This window comes from Mustela nivalis (assembly GCF_964662115.1).
Source record: "Mustela nivalis genome assembly, chromosome: 15".
NCBI lineage: Eukaryota > Metazoa > Chordata > Mammalia > Carnivora > Mustelidae > Mustela > Mustela nivalis.
In genome coordinates this window covers 9,399,902-9,418,197 of record NC_139034.1, presented here as the reverse complement: position 1 = coordinate 9,418,197, position 18,296 = coordinate 9,399,902, and the positions used below count along the sequence as shown (strand labels likewise).

General features: G+C 42.2%; 2 protein-coding genes and 1 pseudogene across 3 annotated transcripts in view; 2 read left to right on the top strand and 1 right to left on the bottom strand.

The window, feature by feature from the left end:
• The window catches only part of LOC309848515 (ligand of Numb protein X 2-like), a gene marked incomplete at its 5' end in the record, with an annotated part of 385,857 nt that overhangs the window by 200,226 nt on the left and 167,335 nt on the right, over positions 1-18,296 (bottom strand). The window lies entirely within an intron of this gene.
• On the top strand, positions 3,717-5,678 carry LOC309848921 (zinc finger protein 131 pseudogene; annotated as a pseudogene). Its single transcript has one exon. The product of its transcript is annotated as a zinc finger protein 131 pseudogene (transcript).
• LOC309848657 (N(4)-(beta-N-acetylglucosaminyl)-L-asparaginase-like) lies at positions 11,843-12,882 on the top strand. The gene is made up of 2 exons (XM_082700551.1): positions 11,843-12,367; positions 12,398-12,882. Exons 1-2 carry the CDS (start codon positions 11,959-11,961, stop codon positions 12,730-12,732), a joined length of 744 nt encoding a protein of 247 aa, XP_082556677.1. The 5' UTR covers positions 11,843-11,958; the 3' UTR covers positions 12,733-12,882.

The window sequence follows — 18,296 nt, the reverse complement described above, 5'->3', positions numbered from 1 at the left end:
GTTCTGATTTATGATTGTTAAGTATTAATAGCACGTCTTCCATTTAAAATTGTCCCAGTTTGGACAATATATTGTTTGGCCACTTGCATTAATTTCCCATGGCTGCTATAACAAATCACAACTAACTTAGTGGCTTAAAACAACACAAATTTATTATTTTACAGTTCTGGAGGTCAGAAGTCTGCAGTGAGTCTCAATGAGCTAAATTCAAGATGTCAGAAGGCTGAATTCTTTTCTGGAGGCTGTAGGGAGAATCCTTTTTGTTGACTCTTCCAGCTTCAACAGGCTGCCCACACTCTTGGCCCATGACCCCTTCCATCTTCAAAGCCATCGGTGATTGGCTGGTCTTTTCACATCATATAATTCTGACACTGATTCTGCCTTCCCCTTTCTCATTTGACTCCCATAATCATATTGGATCCGACCATATAATCCAAGATAGTCCTATTCTAAGGTCAGCTGATTAGCGGCTTTAATTTCATTTTCAACCTTAATTTTCCCTGGCCATATTAAAAAACATATTCACAGGTTCTGGAGATTAGGATGTAGGCATCTGTAGGGGGTCACTATTCTGCCTACCTTGTCATCCAATAGGCTTCCCAAATTTAGCATGCCCCCAAATTGGCTCTTGGCTTTCTCCAAATCTTCTCCTTCTGCAGCTTCCTATCTCAGTAAATTATGTACCATTCATTCAGCTGCTCAAGCCAAAAGACTCGTGTGCATTCTCAAACCTCTCTTGCTCTTAAACTACATATCTAATCAACACATACTGTAAGCTCTTAGTTTACCTTTAAAACATGTATTCAAACATATTTCATCCCCCTCCAACCCATTACCATCTACTCCAAATCACTGTCTCTCTCATTTAGACTATTGCTAGGCCCTATGTGGTCTCCAGCTTCTGTTTTGCCTACCCCATTTTCTGCCCCAGTTTATCTTCCACAAGGCAGCCAGAGAGATCATCTTAAAACATAAATTGCATTATGGTCACTCCTCTACTCAACCGAGCTAATGATTTCTCATCACTTGGAATAAAAGGCCAAAGTCTTCACCATGGCTTGCAAAGCCTTTCCGAATGTGGTCCATTGCACCCTGTTCTACCTCATCTGTTACTTTGGCTCTAGGACACTGTAAATATGGTATCTCCTACCTCTTTTCTTCCTGTGACTCTAGGAAAAATGTTCAGGTGATTGCCGGGCTAGCAAACCAGAGCTAGGATAGTGCTATTATCAAAGGGGAACATATGGGATTATTTTGTTCTCTGCTTATATTTAGATATTTTCATAACCAAGAAGAAAACGTTACTGAAGCTTAGATCCTTTCTCTAGGCTTTGTGAAATAAACCACCAGTGACCCAGTAGGATCAGTTCTGTGCCAGAGTTTTGGAGGGTATTAAAGCATGACAATAACTAGGTTTAATAATAGCCTTTGCACTAAGACCTTGGGGGATTTCTGGCAGCCTCAATTACTCCAGTTCTTACTTTCTTTTGCCCTGTATTATCTTTAGTTGCCCTTGAATGCAGAGAGACTTTCAGCCGGAAATTTTCAATTTCCTATTTCAAACTTGCCACAAAAAATGTCCACCTCTCCCACCATATATTCTGTATACATGTACAGATATTCTGTAGATGGTATAGACTCTGCTTCATTTCATGTGATTCTGTTTGCTTAATTATTGTTTTCTCCTCTTAATTGCTCACAGTAATCTAACTCTACTGTGCTTGCTAATGAGCACAGCTTAGACGTTCCACATATAACGAGCTTCAAGAGTCTTTCTCTCATTATCGTCACTAAATGTTCCCATATATATTCTCACTTGACATGTATGAAAGCAAAAATAATAAAAACTATAAAATTCTATGGTGATCTGAGGAAGTGTAATGTTCATAAGTAGAAAGTTGTGGCTTTAGCTTATACTTATAAAATGCTAGCTTTGAAAGAACCTGGAAAAATCATTTAGTTAGCCCCTTTGTTTTAATATGAGGAAACTGAAGTTCAGAGACATGGCATGCCTTTGCGGGAGTCACACAATGACAAACCCAGCCAGCTCCTGGTCCTGTAAGATTCCCACTGTGGAGCCTTTGTCCTTAAGAACACATTGCTTCTCCTGTTACTTAAATTGAGTTTCTGCAAATAAATGGACTAGCATGTCCCCTGGGTTGTTATTTATAACTGAAAACTTGAAAACAATCTAGGTAGCTAACATTAAGAAAACCAAAAAATAAATGGTGATATACTTAGGTAATATTCTCTAAATATTATATAATTATATATGGATATTATAATTATATAATATTACACAAATATTAAAAATATTTTTTAGAGATACTTAACAGGGTCAGTCAGTAGAGCATGGAACTCTGATCTCAGGGTTATGAGTTTGAGTCCGATGTTGGGTGTAGAGATGGCTTCAAAATAAAATCTTAAAAAAATTACTTTTAGAAAATATCTAATGACCTTTTGAGACCTCACAATATAATGTTGAATGGAAACACGTCAGGCTACCAAACTGAATATAGTGTGGTAGCAATTTTGTTTTATCTATGTGGTAAGAGTAGGACACATCAAAAAGAGCTTTTGAGATGACAGGACTGCAAATTACTTTCGTTCCCTTTTAAAAACTTTTCTGTTTTACAGATTTTCTACAATTTGCATGTTTTCATTAAATTTATAATTAGAACAAAATTGCAGTTTTTTAAGAGAAAAAGATATGATCAAGACTTAATAACTTGAAAGAGATTTTTTTTCTTGGACTGAGGGGGCAATTGCAGAGGATTATGAAGAAATTTATAGAAAGAAGAGCTGTTTTCACAACTGCTGTTGAATTATTAAGTGGCAAAACTTGGGCCAAGTAAAGAAGACAAGTCAGCACCTGATGCTGTTATATTTCTTCCAGTGTCTTCTTTCTCCAAACAATATTTGCTGAGGGTCAGAGGCCATTTCTATGAGCATGCATTGTTGTGTATGTTGGCAGCACTAATGAGGTGAAATGTAACTTTTCTTTTTACGTATGTGTGTGTGTATAAGTGACTGTTTGTGTTCACAAGGCTGATTCTACCAGTCCTCTAGTGATGTGACACTGGGTGGCTAACTTAAGGCTCTGTTTTCTCATCTTTTAAATATAAGATCATGAAAGTTTCTGAGCTTTAGAAATAACGTTTTGATTGTTTGCCTCTCCCAGGGTGAATCAGATAACTTCTGCCACAAAGCTTTGTGGAGAATCATATTATACTCTAAGCTGTGGGCAGAGTCAAAATAAGAGATACAGGCAAAGCTTTGAGTTGAGGCAAAATCCTAGTTAACAAGTCAGAGAGCCAGGTCCAAAGGCTTTACCTATCCCAGAAAAAGGACTAGATCCTGCCAGAGAGTAGCAGAGTGATCCTGAAGGAACTGTAAGTTGAGGGTGCCTGGGTGGTTCAGTGGGCTGAGCCTCAGCCTTCAGCTCAGATTATGATCTCAGGGTCCTAGGATGATCTCAGGGTCCTGGGATCGAGGCCCACATCGGGCTCTCTGCTCAGCAGGGATCCTGCTTCCTCCCTCTCTCTCTCTGCCTGCCTCTATGCCTACTTTGTGATCTCTCTCTGTCAAAGAAATAAATAAATAAACTTTTAAAAAGGAACTATAAGTTGAGAGAGGGTAAGAAGGTAGTCCTGGGGGCGCGGCCGTCCGGGTCTCGGAGGGAGCGCACGTGCGCCGGCCAGACCCAGCGGAGGCAGCTTCCGGGCACTCGCGAGGAAATGGAGGGCGAGGCGCTGCTCAGAGCTCGGGAACAGTGTGGGCTGAGTTTCGCCCGGAGAGGGGAGAGCGAGGAAGGAGAAGCTCTGACGGCCGGAGAGGAGAAAGGGAGGATCGCGAGCTAGAGCAACCCGACGGCCGTGGAGGCCGAAGAGACGATGGAATGCCTTCGGGAGTTCCCGGAACATCATAAAATGATCCTGGACCGATTGAGTGAACAGCGAGAGCAGGATCGGTTTACTGACATCGCCCTGATTGTCGACGGACACCATTTTAAGGCCCACAAGGCTGTTTTGGCTGCTTGCAGTAAGTTCTTCTACAAATTCTTTCAGGAGTTTACTCAGGAACCTTTGGTGGAGATAGAAGGTGTTAGTAAAATGGCCTTCCGTCATTTAATTGAGTTCACATATACAGCAAGGAGAAGAAGAAGCCAGTGATGTATGGAAAGCAGCAGAGTTCCTACAAATGCTAGAAGCTATCAAAGCCCTTGAAGTCAGGAACAAAGAAAACTCCGCTCCATTTGAGGAAAAATACCACAGGAAAAAGCGAGGCAAAAAAAAAAAAAAAAAAAAAAAAGAAAGAAAGATTGCAGAAACTTCAAATGTTATCACTGAGTCATTGCCCTCTGCAGAATCAGAACCTGTTGAAATTGAGGTGGAGATTGCCGAAGGCACAATCGAAGTGGAAGATGAAGGCATCGGAACGTTGGAGGAAGTGGCTTCTGCCAAGCAGTTCATAAAGTACATTCAGAGCACAGGGTCCTCTGATGATTCCGCCCTGGCACTGTTGGCAGATATTACCAGCAAGTACCGGCAAGGTGATAGAAAAGGGCAGATAAAAGAAGAAGATGGTTGTGCATCTGACCCCACAAGCAAACAGGAACATATGAAATCACACTCCACTGAGAGTTTCAAGTGTGAAATATGCAATAAAAGGTATCTTCGGGAGAGCGCATGGAAACAGCACCTCAACTGTTACCACCTCGAAGAAGGTGGAGTCAGTAAGAAGCAAAGAATTGGGGAAAAAAATTCACATATGTCAATACTGTGAGAAACAGTTTGACCACTTTGGACATTTTAAAGAGCATCTTCGAAAACATACAGGTGAAACACCTTTTGAATGTCCAAATTGTCATGAACGATTTGCTGGAAATAGCACCCTCTAATGTCATCTGACTGCATGCCAGACTGGAGTAGGGGCAAAAAAGGGAAGAAAGAAGCTTCATGAATGTCAGGTCTGTAACTGTGTTTAACAGCTGGGACCAGTTCAAAGATCATTTGGTAATACACACTGGAGATAAACCCAACCATTGTACTTTATGTGACTTGTGGTTTATGCAAGGAAATGAATTAAGGAGGCATCTCAGTGATACTCACAATATCTCAGAGCGTCTAGTAACTGAAGAAGTTCTTTCAGTAGAAACACGTGTGCAGACTGAACCTGTGACGTCAATGACTATTATAGAACAAGTTGGGAAGGTGCATGTGTTACCATTGCTTCAGGTTCAGGTGGATTCAGCACAAGTGACTGTGGAACAGGTCCATCCTGATCTGCTCCAGGACAGCCAAGTGCATGATTCACATATGAGCGATCTTCCAGAGCAGGTCCAGATGAGTTATCTAGAAGTGGGTTGAATTCAGACTGAAGAAGGTACTGAAGTACACGTGGAGGAGCTGCACGTCAAGCAGGTAAATCAGATGCCAGTAGAAGTACAGACTGAACTTCTAGAAGCCTACTTGGATCAAGTGACCCCTGAAATCATGAACCAGGAGGAGAGAGAGCCCACCCAAGCAGATTGTGCTGAGGCTGTCAGGGAAGATCACGAAGATGCTGTTGGTTTAGAGACCAAATCAACAGTGGATTCCCAAGCTGAAAGGGCAGGGAAAGAGAACAGAACACCTATGCCTGTTTTAGAACGAAATAACAAACGAATATATTTTTAAATTTATGTTTTGGGTTTTTGAACTGATGTTGGGCAGTGTGACTGTCCTTGGGCTAACAGACAAGTGGACCAAAGTTAAGTCTTTCCTGTTGTGAACTGTTTCTGTTGAAACAGATTTCCCCCCACTTAATGCCACAGAGGAGATATCTTTCCCATAAGTGAATGGGAAGCTTTGAGAAGTGTTATTTCTGGAAACTTAAATGGATTATATTCTTACTATATAGTTGGGTACGAATATCTATTTTCATTGTGATGAGGGTTCTCCCTTCTCTCTTTCCCAGGTCACGTCCTTTCTCAGATTTTTTCCATATTGTAAAATCAAGTGTAAAATCATTAGAATACAAATTTATGTATTCTAATGCATGTTAGAAAATTGAATGTATAGGAAACACAAGGCTGCATGAAGAAAAGTACATTGTTACTGTGCAGTTAAATTTTTGGCTTCTGGCTTGCTTTAGTTTGAACAACCTTCTTGTCTTTACTGATAGTCACGGATGTCATCTCTGCAACAGGAACAGAGTGGTGGTGGCAAAATTTCTAGAATGTAAAAAACAAAAAACCACACCCATGTGCCTTTTCAAAACCAACAAAACTTCTATAAAGTGTCTCTGGTTCTTTCAAAGTTTGTGTTGTAAGGAGCAATGTAGGTGATGCTGTAGTAGTTTATGTTTTTGCTTATAATGACAACTACCAATTCTTTTTCTTGGTAACTTAAGTTAGGTTGGGAAGTTTCATTTAATGGCAACCGAAGGGCCATTTCCAATTGGGAAAATTCATTTATATCTGTGGTAAACTTTTTTTTTTTTGATGAAAAGTTGCACTAATATTTTACCACCAGATGAAAAAAAGATGAGCATCATTTAAAAATTAATGTATTTAAAATAAAGTACAGAGAAAAACATGTATATAATATATCAGGCTTTGTTTTGAATGAATCTTTTCCCCCTGATCCTTAATGTAAAGATCTTGTGCTATAACTTTTAAAGCCATACAAATAAGAGTGCTAAACTGTGGACTTAAAAGTAGGTGTGTAAATATTTTTAATCAGTATTACTTGGAAAATAAAATATAACAACCACATAAAATAAACCAATATGCTATTTTCTTTACCTGTTAAATATTGGGAGATACTTACATTTTTAAAGTAAAGCTTAAAATTATGTGTTAAAAAAAAAAAAAGAAGAAGGTGGTCCTGGGACAAGGGCCTAATTTCTGTTTCTGCTTGTACCCTTATTTATCTATCTGTCTGATTATCTATCTATCTACAACTTTGGAAAATTCCAAACCTATGTTAAATAGAAAGAAAGATGTAACAAACCCTTATATATCCATTACCAAGCTTCAACAAAATGAATGTTTCATCTATCATCCCACCCATTCCCCCTCCCTGGTTAATGTTGAAATAATAATTCTATTACTACATCTGTAGATACTTTGGTATGTATCTCTTAAAGATACAGACTTTTATTTAATATGACCACAGATTATCAGAACTAAAAAGTTAGTGATTTCTGTTAAAGGTGCAGTTTGAAGACTTGTCCCACAGAGAAGTGAGTGGAAGGGTCTGATACACTTGAACAGTCAAAGGAGCACCCTGGGATCCCAGGCCCATTAGTCTGACATCACTCCTTCCCCTGGCACTGCGGAGTGGACAGCTTTGAGAACCACTTGGGTCACCATCCACTGAGTATGAAGTTGGCAGATTCGGTACAGAGCTTTGCACTATATAGGTACTAAAGACCAAAGTCAGGACTCGGACTCTGGAAGAGTCCTTCAAATAGACCCCAAACAGGGAGGTCCCTTTGCTGGTCAGGGAGGCATCTATGCAGAGATACGTGGAGGTAGGAGAGCACAGGATGGGAAGCCCAAGACCCCCATCTCCATCTGACCTCAGATCAGCCACTTACCTTCAGATGCATCATTTGCAAAGTGAGGACAGCATTGGTCTTTGCATGAATTAAATGAAATTCGGTATGGGATAACACCTAACACATACTGGGAATTGAATACATTTTAGCTGATATAATCTAAATATATCTGCCAAACTGAAAGACTAACATGCTGAGAAACTGACAAGATACCATTTTTCAAGAATTTTGGAAAAATGGATTTGTCATATTTCTGCATATTAGTGTATGTTAATTTACATAAATTATTTTGTGTTCTCCCAATGACCTAATTCTAAGCCCATGGATTAAGCTAACCTCTCGCAAACTAATTCCAGTCCAGGATTCACAATCACTGCACTAGGTGGGACAAAGGCACTCTTCAATAAAGGGGGGGGGGGCATCTAAGGGATTATTCTTCCAAGCATGATATAGCCAGAGGTAAGGAGACCATCTGTCCCAGATCCTAGGCACATTAAGTGGCCCCGAGACTGGGATTCAAATGTACATATCTTTCTTTTACTGTTCTCTCTTGAGAAAATGAGACTCAGAAACATTTTGAAGTGTGATTCATAGTGACTCCATCTGCATAAAATCAGGGCTCGGAGCTTTCGTCTTACAGGGGAACTGTTATGTGACGTGACATTATTTGCTATGATTCACCACTGCATATCAAAGAGGAAAGATGGGTAGTGAGAGGCCCCCTATCTAGGGGTTAGGGAGGTGTTAGTGAGCACAAGGGGAAAGGATGAGGATGGCTTGTCAGGGCAGCAATGAGGAGGCAGCAGGCTGATGCAGACTGAGGTCCTGGAAGGTGAATTTTTCCTTTGCTAAAACAGAGCTGAGTTCAGCTGGGACAAACAGTAGCCCTGAATGTATCCGAGTTTCTTTCCCTTTCAGCTGTCCCTGGCAGAGGCAACCCCCCTGGCAGCAGTAGTAGGATTTTCTGGATTTTTAGCCAAACTTCCTGCTTCCCAGGAGGACCATTCTCTGCTCCCCCAGGGTAATGGGCTGTGAGTTTTGCCTGATGAAACTGCTTTTGTTTTCCAGCTCACCAAAATCTGGCTCTTGACACAGAACCCGACACTGTCCACCATCAGCTATAAAAACAGGAATGAAATGTTTGCTTGGCACTTGTCAGCCCAGAATTGTGACTGAATGAATTTCAGTAATCCTCCGTTGTCATGGAGATGTGGAAATAGAAGGCTCCAGATGGGGTGTACACAGGCAAAACCACAAAGATGGGGTAGTGTGAACTGATGGTTTCCTCTGGCTCCTCTGACATTAAAATTCAAGCTCAAGAAAGCTCCTGCTCCACATAAATCACTTACCACTCTGCTCACCAGCCCGAATACGCCCATCCCCAAACTATCATAAATCTTTTTTCCCTCTTTCCCTCCACTCTCACTTTCATTTTCCCCAAACACACTCTTTTGCATTTGACTGCCTTTAATAAATGTGTTTTTTTTTTTAATATGGGATGCCAATTCCCTGAGAACTGCAGCTCTCTGATATTAAAGGGGCCCTTGATTCACTCTAACCTTTTCTTAAGCAAGGGATGAAATGGGAATTTCAAACTCCTGCACAGAAGTGCTCTCTCTGGACAACTGAGATAGTGATTGTAAAAATATATTCCTGGGAGTGAGTGTGGGTTAGAGAACTCTGTCTTGGAAAAAGAGGGAACCATTTATTACCTCTTTTGCTTCCAAAGGGCAGTAGTGTCGTAGGATACCAGGAGAAAAGTAGCAGCTCTTGAGTGTTCTGGCTGAGACTGAACTAGGGAACTGGAAGATAGTCTAAAGACAAATACTAAAGTCTAAATAAAGCCAGAAATGCCCACTGGAGATGACCTGGGGGAAATGATCTTGGGTGAAGTTGGGGAGGTGCCTGTGTTCATCACAGGTAGATAAACTGACAAGCGGGAAAACAATGATAGAAAACGGGCTCTCTGGTTCTTAATCTCAAGCCCAACTGAATTTAAATGCAGCTTTGCACTTGTCAGCTATAGAGGGTCACAGGGACAAACTTGAAAGCCAAGGCACAGGCTGGTGGGTTTATCGTGACATTCCCACCTCTCACTCTTTGTGTTTCTGCTTCAATGAGACCGCTCCTGATGCTGTAAGTTACATAAGAAGAAAATATGCCAGCCCACAAAGGAGCTCGCAGTTTAGTGGGGTCATATAGACGATCAATAACCTGGAAGGTTGGAAAGAGAACAGGGAAATGTTGAGGGTGGTTTGTGTTGCTATCTTCTGCGTCCACACTCATCCTGGCTCTTGGGTTTAGTCTCTGCCCTGGAATCGGCCCTTCCTTGGGAGGGATTCTTTGTCTTTCTATCAGGATACCCACTTCCTGGAAGTTTCAGGTGATCCTCAGCAACCACTTTAGGGGACTCCCTGTTCTCTGCTTACCCACTAGAACTGTTCCATCTGTGATCTGTGACACCAGCCTCCCATTCTCATACTGACCTCCTCCTTCTAGCCCTTTTACTTTTTTTTGCTACTGATACCTTTCTTCTCCCATCTCATCACTCCATGTGGTCCCTAGACAAGTCCTGTTCTCTGAGTCGTCAGCTGCCCCGTGGTTTCAGTTCCTTCCCTATCCACCCGGAGCCCACATTCATTATTCCCTCCATTCGAACCTTCCTGTGGCTTGAGATGCCTCTCCTTTCTAGTTTACTCATGTGCACTTGTTGAAAGTACTCTTTAAAGGTTTTTCTTCCTTTGTTTATCTTTGTCTATCTAGTCTATCAAGCTTTCCTTTGGCCCTTTACTTTTCTTCCTCCGTACACTCTCAAGGTGACCTTCTAGATAAGACTTGCATTCTGACACTCCTGAGTCCTTGATTCTCCTCTGCTAACTTGTCTGTAATCAGGACCTATGACCTATTTTGTATTGTCTCCTAAAGGCCCATGTAAACCCCCACTGATTCATAGGCCTGGGATTGGATTGAGGGAAGCGAAAGAGGTCTCTCAATTATTGGGTCGTTAATGACCTGAGCTTCTGTTGCTTTGTGGTTTTTATTAGCCACGCTCATTTGATATACGTCACCACTGGTTAGTGGATCCCATTTTAATTCCACCTTTTTTAACAACCACATCCAAGAAAGCAATGAGAAACCTAAAACTTGCATCAGAACATGTCTCCACTCTTCTGGAATACTGACCTTACACCATATGTTACGATAAACAGATTGGCCGTGTTCACTGCTCTTTCCTACTGGTGATAAGGGGAACTGACATGGGCTTGGCAAAGCCCCCCAGATTAACGAAAAGGAATCACAATCAAACATGCTATGTCTGAGCCCAAAGAGGAAAGCGATTCTATAGGAATGAGGACAGACGTGAAACCTGGTATACCAGACCCTGACAAGTACTTCATTTCTCATGGAGAGTATCCTAGGATCCTCTGGGAGTTTGGACTTCTGTGGTCTCTGTCTGCCCACCAAAGGTGCCAGACAGAGAAAACAATGCCTGGTTTGTAGTTCTAACAACAGTGGCAGCATGTTCCTGACTTTGTGAAGAGAAAACGAGTTCATGCCATAGGAATAAAAAGAAAGAAAGAAAGAAAAGATGTGAAAAATTAATTTTGTTGCTCAGTTTTTAGTTCTCAAGTATGAATAAAAAGATGAAGGTGATTTTTCTAAAACCTCCTACTGGAATATTAATTTCAGTCATGAAAAATAGCTCTGAAACAGAGATACTATTTTAGGTGAGGTGGGTTTTTTCCACTGATTTTTTTTTTTTTTAATTTCAAGCTTATAGAGAAATGAATAGAAGAGTTTGATGACCACCTGGGTATTCTTCACCTGATTTCACCAATTTTTAACATGTGATGTAGACTGGGTGGTTAATGTCTTTTGATAGTATTGGCAGTTTTGTGTTCATTTATGATTTAAACAATTTAAAGACAAATGTTTATTGAGAACAAACCCATAGGGACCAGACACTGCTCCGTGCCCAGAGATACACTGGTGACAAGGACACACAAAATCCCCATCCTCGTGGAACTTAGGTTCATCTTGTAGGGAAGACAGACAGAAAATTAATGAATATAACATGAATGCAATGTAATTTATGGTAGTAATAACTTAACTGATTCAGTTTTAAATGCCTATAAGCCAATTGGCTAATTTATGGAATTTGATCATGCTATTCAGAATGTCTGTGACTCGGCTGGGCGCGGGGCTCGCGCACTGCTCCGGCCCCCTGCCCCTGGTCCTCAACACTTGGCCTTTTAAGAATGCAACCGAAGCGGCATGGAGGACGTTAGCCTCTGGAGGCTCTGCCCTGGATGCGGTTGAGCAGGGCTGTGCCGTGTGGGAGCGGGAGCGGCGTGACGCACCGTGGGCTTCGGAGGGAGTCCCGATGAGCTCGGAGAAACCACACTGGACGCCATGATCATGGACGGCACGACTAGGAACGTAGGAGCGGTAGGAGATCTCAGGAGAATTAAAAACGCAATTGGTGTGGCTCGGAAAGGGCTGGAACATACAGCACACACGCTGTTGGTGGGAGAGTCAGCCACCAAGTTTGCTGAAAGTATGGGGTTTATCAATGAGGACCTATCTACCGCTGCTTCTCGAGCCCTTCACTCAGACTGGCTTGCTCAAAACTGCCAGCCAAACCACTGGAGGAATGTTGCACAGGATCCTTCAAAATACTGTGAGCCTTACAAGCCACCTAGTATCTTAAAGCAAGAAGGTCCTACCCATAAAGAAACAGGAGATAATTACGGTCAGGATACAATTGGCATGGTCGTAGTCCATAAGATGGGACGTACTGCTGCTGGTACATCTACAAACGGTATACAATTCAAAATACCTGGTCGAGTAGGAGATTCGCCAGTCCCCGGAGCGGGCGCCTACGCAGAGGACAGCGCGGGAGCGGCTGCAGCCCCCGGCGACGGCGACATTCTGATGCGCTTTCTTCCCAGCTACCAAGCTGTAGACTATATGAGAAGAGGGGAAGATCCAACCGTAGCCTGCCAGAAAGTGATTTCCAGAATTCAGAAGTATTTTCCAAACTTCTTTGGGGCCGTGATATGTGCCAATGTCACTGGAAGTTATGGTGCTGCTTGCAGTAAACTTCCCACATTTACTCAGTTCAGTTTCATGGTTTATAATTCTCTGAAAAACCAGCCAACTGAAGAAAAAGTGTACTGCATCTAATCCATCTTTTCCGTCGACATCTCTAGAATAAAGAGGAAAGAAACAAAGGCGGAAAAGGTGACTCACTGTCCTCAGGTTCTATGCCTCACGCATCCGACCTTCCTTGTGTAGAACAGGCACAACAATAAATGTGTGCTGAAGCAGCACTTTCCCTTTCAAAAAACAAAAAATGTCTGTGACTCTTTCGTAGAATGCAATCATAGGGTCAGAAGCCCACGCAGGACCAGCAAACACAGGGTCTGTTGACCACCAGGCCCAGCTGACACGTCCTTTGAGAAGTTTGCCTGAGAAGGGCAGACTAGGGGTTAGTCTGGGGGTGGAGGGGGACTTGGGAGACTCTACCCAGTGTGGAAGTGGACCCCACCTTCACACTGGGTGCTCCGGAAATGCAGTGGGGGTGGCAGTGAAGAGGAAGTTATGTGGAGGGAGGGTGGCTGAGGGGGGTGGGACACAACCCAAGACCCCATGTCCCTGAGAAAGTGCAAGAGACTGGGAACCAGAGCGAGGAGGGGAAGTAGCTTTTGCCCCCTATAGAAGGGAGAGGAAGGGAGACCAGCTGGGAGTGGCCAGTAGCTGCCCTGACTTGGGGATAAGAGTTTTGAGAGTTTCTAACCATCTTCTTCACAAACCTGGAGGCGAGGAAGTCAGCTGAGGTTAGGAACAGAGGACAAAGCTTGGAATGTTCCCTGTAAAGAATTTGAGAGTGAGGTGACGGGATTTCTGCTGGTGCTCAGAAAATCCTTTTTGATTGAATCTGCATGTGTCATTTTAGAAACTCCCACCCGCATTTTGTCAGAAGGGAATCAAAAATACAAACCCCCGCTCCACCTCCCTCCAGCCTCCATCAGAAGTTGCAACGAGGTGGGGGGGTCTGTTCTTGTTCGAAATATAAATGGGTGGCTTTGCAGCCCTGGCCTGCCTTTCAGACTGCTGGGTCCCCTAGCAAGGAGGGGACTAACAGATAGTTGGGTATCCGGGCTCACCAGACGACAGGTCAATGCCAGTCCTTAAAGTGGGCAGGGAATGAACATAGTTCCTCAGTGGGGCAGGGACTGCCTTCTGCTTTCAAGTAGAACGGTGAGGTCCCTGGAGCCTTCTGCCCTGCGGCAGTGAACGTTGTAGCTTATTAGAAAGGGAAAGACCTGAATGAATATTGAGTACAGCCCATGCAAATGCTTAATTAGAATGAGTTTTAAAAATCTTACTGTAGCCAGCTGGGTCAAATGTATGAGAAAGGCTGTATTTATCACCTCCTCCAGTCCCAGGTAGCTCATTAAGAAGAAAGTGAAGGGTTCTAAATTTTACCAGCCCCTCTTGCAGCAACGCTCTGTGGATTGATCGCTCAAGACATTTCCATTTAATTTACAGCAAAACCTTTCCTTTTAACTCATGTGTAAGGGGCTGAGGAGAGAGGAGATGGGCTGCTGGTGATGGATGTGTGGACGAGGGAAGGAAAAAGAAGGGAACTGGCTTTTTTAGTGATCTACAACCAACAGACATTCTATGTCTCCATCCTAGTTTTCCCTTGCAACAACCCTACACGGTAGCAGACTCTCCCCTACCACTCTCCTTGCCTGGGTCTCCTGGAAATGTCCTGCTTTACAAAAGGGTCAGACAGTTTTATAAGTTGCTTGAAAATCCAGAGATAATAAGAGAAGGATCTTCCTGTCCCCAAAGACAACTTGTTTTTAACTAACTGTGTCGCATGGAATCCCAGAGTTGAAAATTTGGTCTTAAGAAAAACGGTATATGTATGATCTTCTGGTTCACACTGATGGGAAATGCTCTCAGTCAATAAAGATACATGGGGTGGGGGTATGTGGGTGGCTGTGCAGCTTAGTCATTTAAGTGTCCAACTCTTGGTTTTGGCTCAAGTCTTGGTCTTGGGTGGTGGGATTGAGCCCCATGTCAGGCTGCACACTCAGTGGGGAATCTGCTTCTCTCTCTCTCTAACCCCCCTGTCCATCCTTCCATTCACATTCTCTATCTTAAATAAATAAATCTTAAAAAAATAAATAAATAAAGACACATAGGGTGTCTGCTATGCCTCAAGCGTCCTGCTGGATTGGTTGGTATTTGGGGTTGAGTAAGATATATTCCCACCTGTAGGAGTCCAGAGAGCCCCAAATATATGTCACCCCCTCCGTGGAGCCATTGCTATGCTATGAAGGGACAAGAAGAATAATGTGAATCTCTGCCTTTGAAAGAGAAGACATTCAGGCAGAGTTGTCTAAGAAGAAGCCAACACCTTACATGCCTGTCAGCGTAGATGTTAGAGCATGTGGGACAGGTACATGCTCCAGGGTGACGAGCAAAGTGGGAGATGACAGAGGCCCAGCTGCTGGGAGAGGGTTTCTGTAGAAAGAGGCATGACTGGATAATATATCTAGTGGGGCCAGGAAGGGCTCCCGCTAAAGTGGTTTCCCCTCCGGGGTCATTCACTTGATGTAATGGAAAAATAACATTTGGTGATCTTGCCCTGACTCGGCTCCTCCCCACTGGATGGCCCTGACAAAGTAGCTAATGCCTTTGACCTAGGCTTTGTTCTCTGTCTTTCTTATCTATGAGCTGAGAGGAATGTGGAGTGTGATAGGCTTTTCTTTTTTCTTTTTTTTTTTTTTTTAACCCCATGGCTCTTTGGCCCAGAAGGAACCACAGATTCATCCTCCAAGGGTCTCTTGGAGGACACAAGTTCATTTGACTTCATGGCTATGCTACACATAAAGTCAAGGGATCTCCCAGGACTTAACGCAGAAAGATAAAACATGAGACAGAAAAATGAGATGAAAGTTAAAACAGGTAGAGGATGCATCCAGGTTATCCAACATCTGTCTAACAGGCATTTCCACTAAAGAAGATGGAGGTGATGGCGTGTCTGGGTGGCTCAGTCAGTTAAGCATCCACCTTCAGATCAGGTCATGATCCCAGGGTCCTGGGATAGAGCCCTGAATCAGGTTCCCTGCTCAGTAGGCGTCTGTTTGTCCCACTCCCTTTGTCCCTCCCCTGGCTCATGTTCATTCTCTCTGTATCAAATAAATAAATAAAATCTTTAAGAAAAAAAAAAAAAGAAGATGGATGTGAAACAAAAGTCACTAAGAAAAGAACATTTCCTGAGATGAACAAGCATAAGAGTTTTCACATTGAGAGGATTCACTGAAAACCAAACAATTTTAATGAAATACCGCCCCCCCCAATTCACTCTCATTCTAGTAAAACTACAGGACTTCAATAATGGGGAAATAGTTTGAAAACTTCCTAGCAGGATGAAAGCAAGGGATTTAATAAAAACAAGACTAAAATTGCCACCAAAAAATTCCTTCAATGTTCTGAAAGTTATTTTGAGTTTAGGATTGTATCTCCAGTCCAGTGATCAAAGAAAGGATATCCAAGTGCCCAGTAAATGTATGAATAGGTCCTCAACATCTCTACTTAATGCAAACCAAAGCCACAATGGGGATGCCCTTGGGGATGATGGAAAGTAAGAGCTGTCGCTACCGAGTGTCAGTGAAGTGGGTTGACTGCAAATCCTATCCTTTGCTGGTAGAATGGGAATGGTTCAACCATGTTGGAAAACTGACTGTATCTACTCTCTATCCAAGAGATGTCCACAAAAAGGCATATGCATGAATGTTCATAGCACACTCATTCGTAATAGCCAAACCCTGGAAACAGTCCAAATGCCCATCGACAGGAGAATGGATACACACCTTACTACCAAGCAGTTTTAAAAACACATGCTACTGGTACACACAACAATATGGAATAATCTCATAGCTAATACATTGAATGAAAGAAGACAAATATGGAGTAGAAATTAATCAATTTATGTGACTTCAGAACAGGCAGAACAAATTCATGGCAAGAGAAACCACAATAGTTTTCTGAATTGATGAGGCAATTGCTTTGACCCAGGAGGGAACTTTCCGGATAATGAAAATGTTCTCTATCTTAATATGGGTGGTGGTCCCATACAAAAGTTCATCCTACTATATGCACTTAAAGTCTTTTTTCTTACAATGTATGAATTATGCCATAAGAACCCCCAAAATGAAAGCAAAAAGAAATTGTCAAACAAATGGGAGTAAATGATAGATATTTGGGGTATGCAAGGATTCAGATAAAGTTGCACATTTTTACAAACTATTACAAACAAAATTATTCATGGACACACACCAGCAAAATAAAAAATGAATCAAAGATGGAGAATGACATGGGAAAATATGCAGTAGTCACTGAATTAGATACGGATCAAAGAAAACCATTTCAACTTGATGCTTGGATGATTCTTCTTTAAGAGGCAAGACTCTGTTGGCAAAAAATTCTATTTCCTTTCCTAGACATCCAATAACACTTTCATTTATGCAATGGTCTTTATAGTGTAATATTATAGATCTATCTATGCAATTTCGATGTTTAAAATCAACTTAAAGATGAAGTATGAATGACGTATTTAGTCACAAAACCAAATGTGTAAAGTTTGCAAGCCTGGAGGATGTAAAGTTGATATAACTAACTGTACTTACTTCTTATTCCCTAAGTCTGTAAGTCTATAGATAAAATCTTAGGTAAATGAATCAAGAAATTGGGGATTATGTATATTATATAAATTCATACAGGCGATTAGATATTATGAAGAATAAAAATAGCGCCATAACAAAATTGAGAAAGAGAGGAGTTGGTGAGAAGTAGTATAAGGTAAATCCCTTATCTTTCAAAGCAGATTGTCTGCAGATACTATTCTCAATCTGTGGACAATCTGCTTTGAAAGATAAGAAACAGAGCTATAAGGAATGATCATAAAAGCTTTAGAAAATAAGGCAAGAGGAAAAAAAGACAGTCAACTTCCCCGGAATGAGTCCAGAGATGGAATTATAAGGACAGAGACATTTACATTTTATTTTGTTTACGCTCTCCCATATGTTTAATTATGTTGCGTATATTCTAGATTATTTTGGGAAGGAAGGGGAGGGAGGGAGAGGGAGGAAGCAGGCAAAGAAGGAGGGAGGAAGGCGGGAGAAGAGAGAGGGAACAGGGATGGTGATGGGGGTGGGCGACGACAGGGAGAAAGGCAGACAGACAGACCACAGCTTTTCTGCCTGAGGAGCCCCAAGATGAAGTGCTAAGGTGGCAGAAGTGGGTCAGCTGAGCTGGAAACTAGGGTTTCTTAGAAAGGCATTGAAATGATCATTTTGGTGGAAAGGCAGAAACATACATATTCTTCTGCCTACAATGATTCATGATGAAGGAAGCAGAAGAATTTCGGGCTCAGGAATCTGAGAATTGAGATACCAGAAGAGATCGACTTTCTAGTTGGAAGGGTAAAGAACTCTGCCTTACCTCTGGGGAGCAGTTTTCTGGAGATGAGGTGAATCTCTAACGTCCTCTTCAGTTCAGACAATACTTTCAGAAATTAGACACCATCTGAGAAAATAGAGTCCCTCAATAAGCCCCCCAACCCCGCATTCATTCTATAGAGACTTACAGAGCCCCACTCTGGCCAGCACTGTACAGCCTTGGAATAAACAGTGAGAACCCCTCCTCCCCCTGCCCGCCACGGCAGTTTC

What these genes read in the sequence shown, in the direction of transcription:
- LOC309848657 (XM_082700551.1), top strand. Translation starts at nt 11,959, where the DNA reads ATGATCATGGACGGCACGACTAGGAACGTAGGAGCGGTAGGAGATCTC. An exon ending in TGCTGGTACATCTACAAACG is followed by an intron (nt 12,368 to 12,397) that starts GTATACAATTCA and finishes CTGGTCGAGTAG; the next exon opens with GAGATTCGCCAGTCCCCGGA.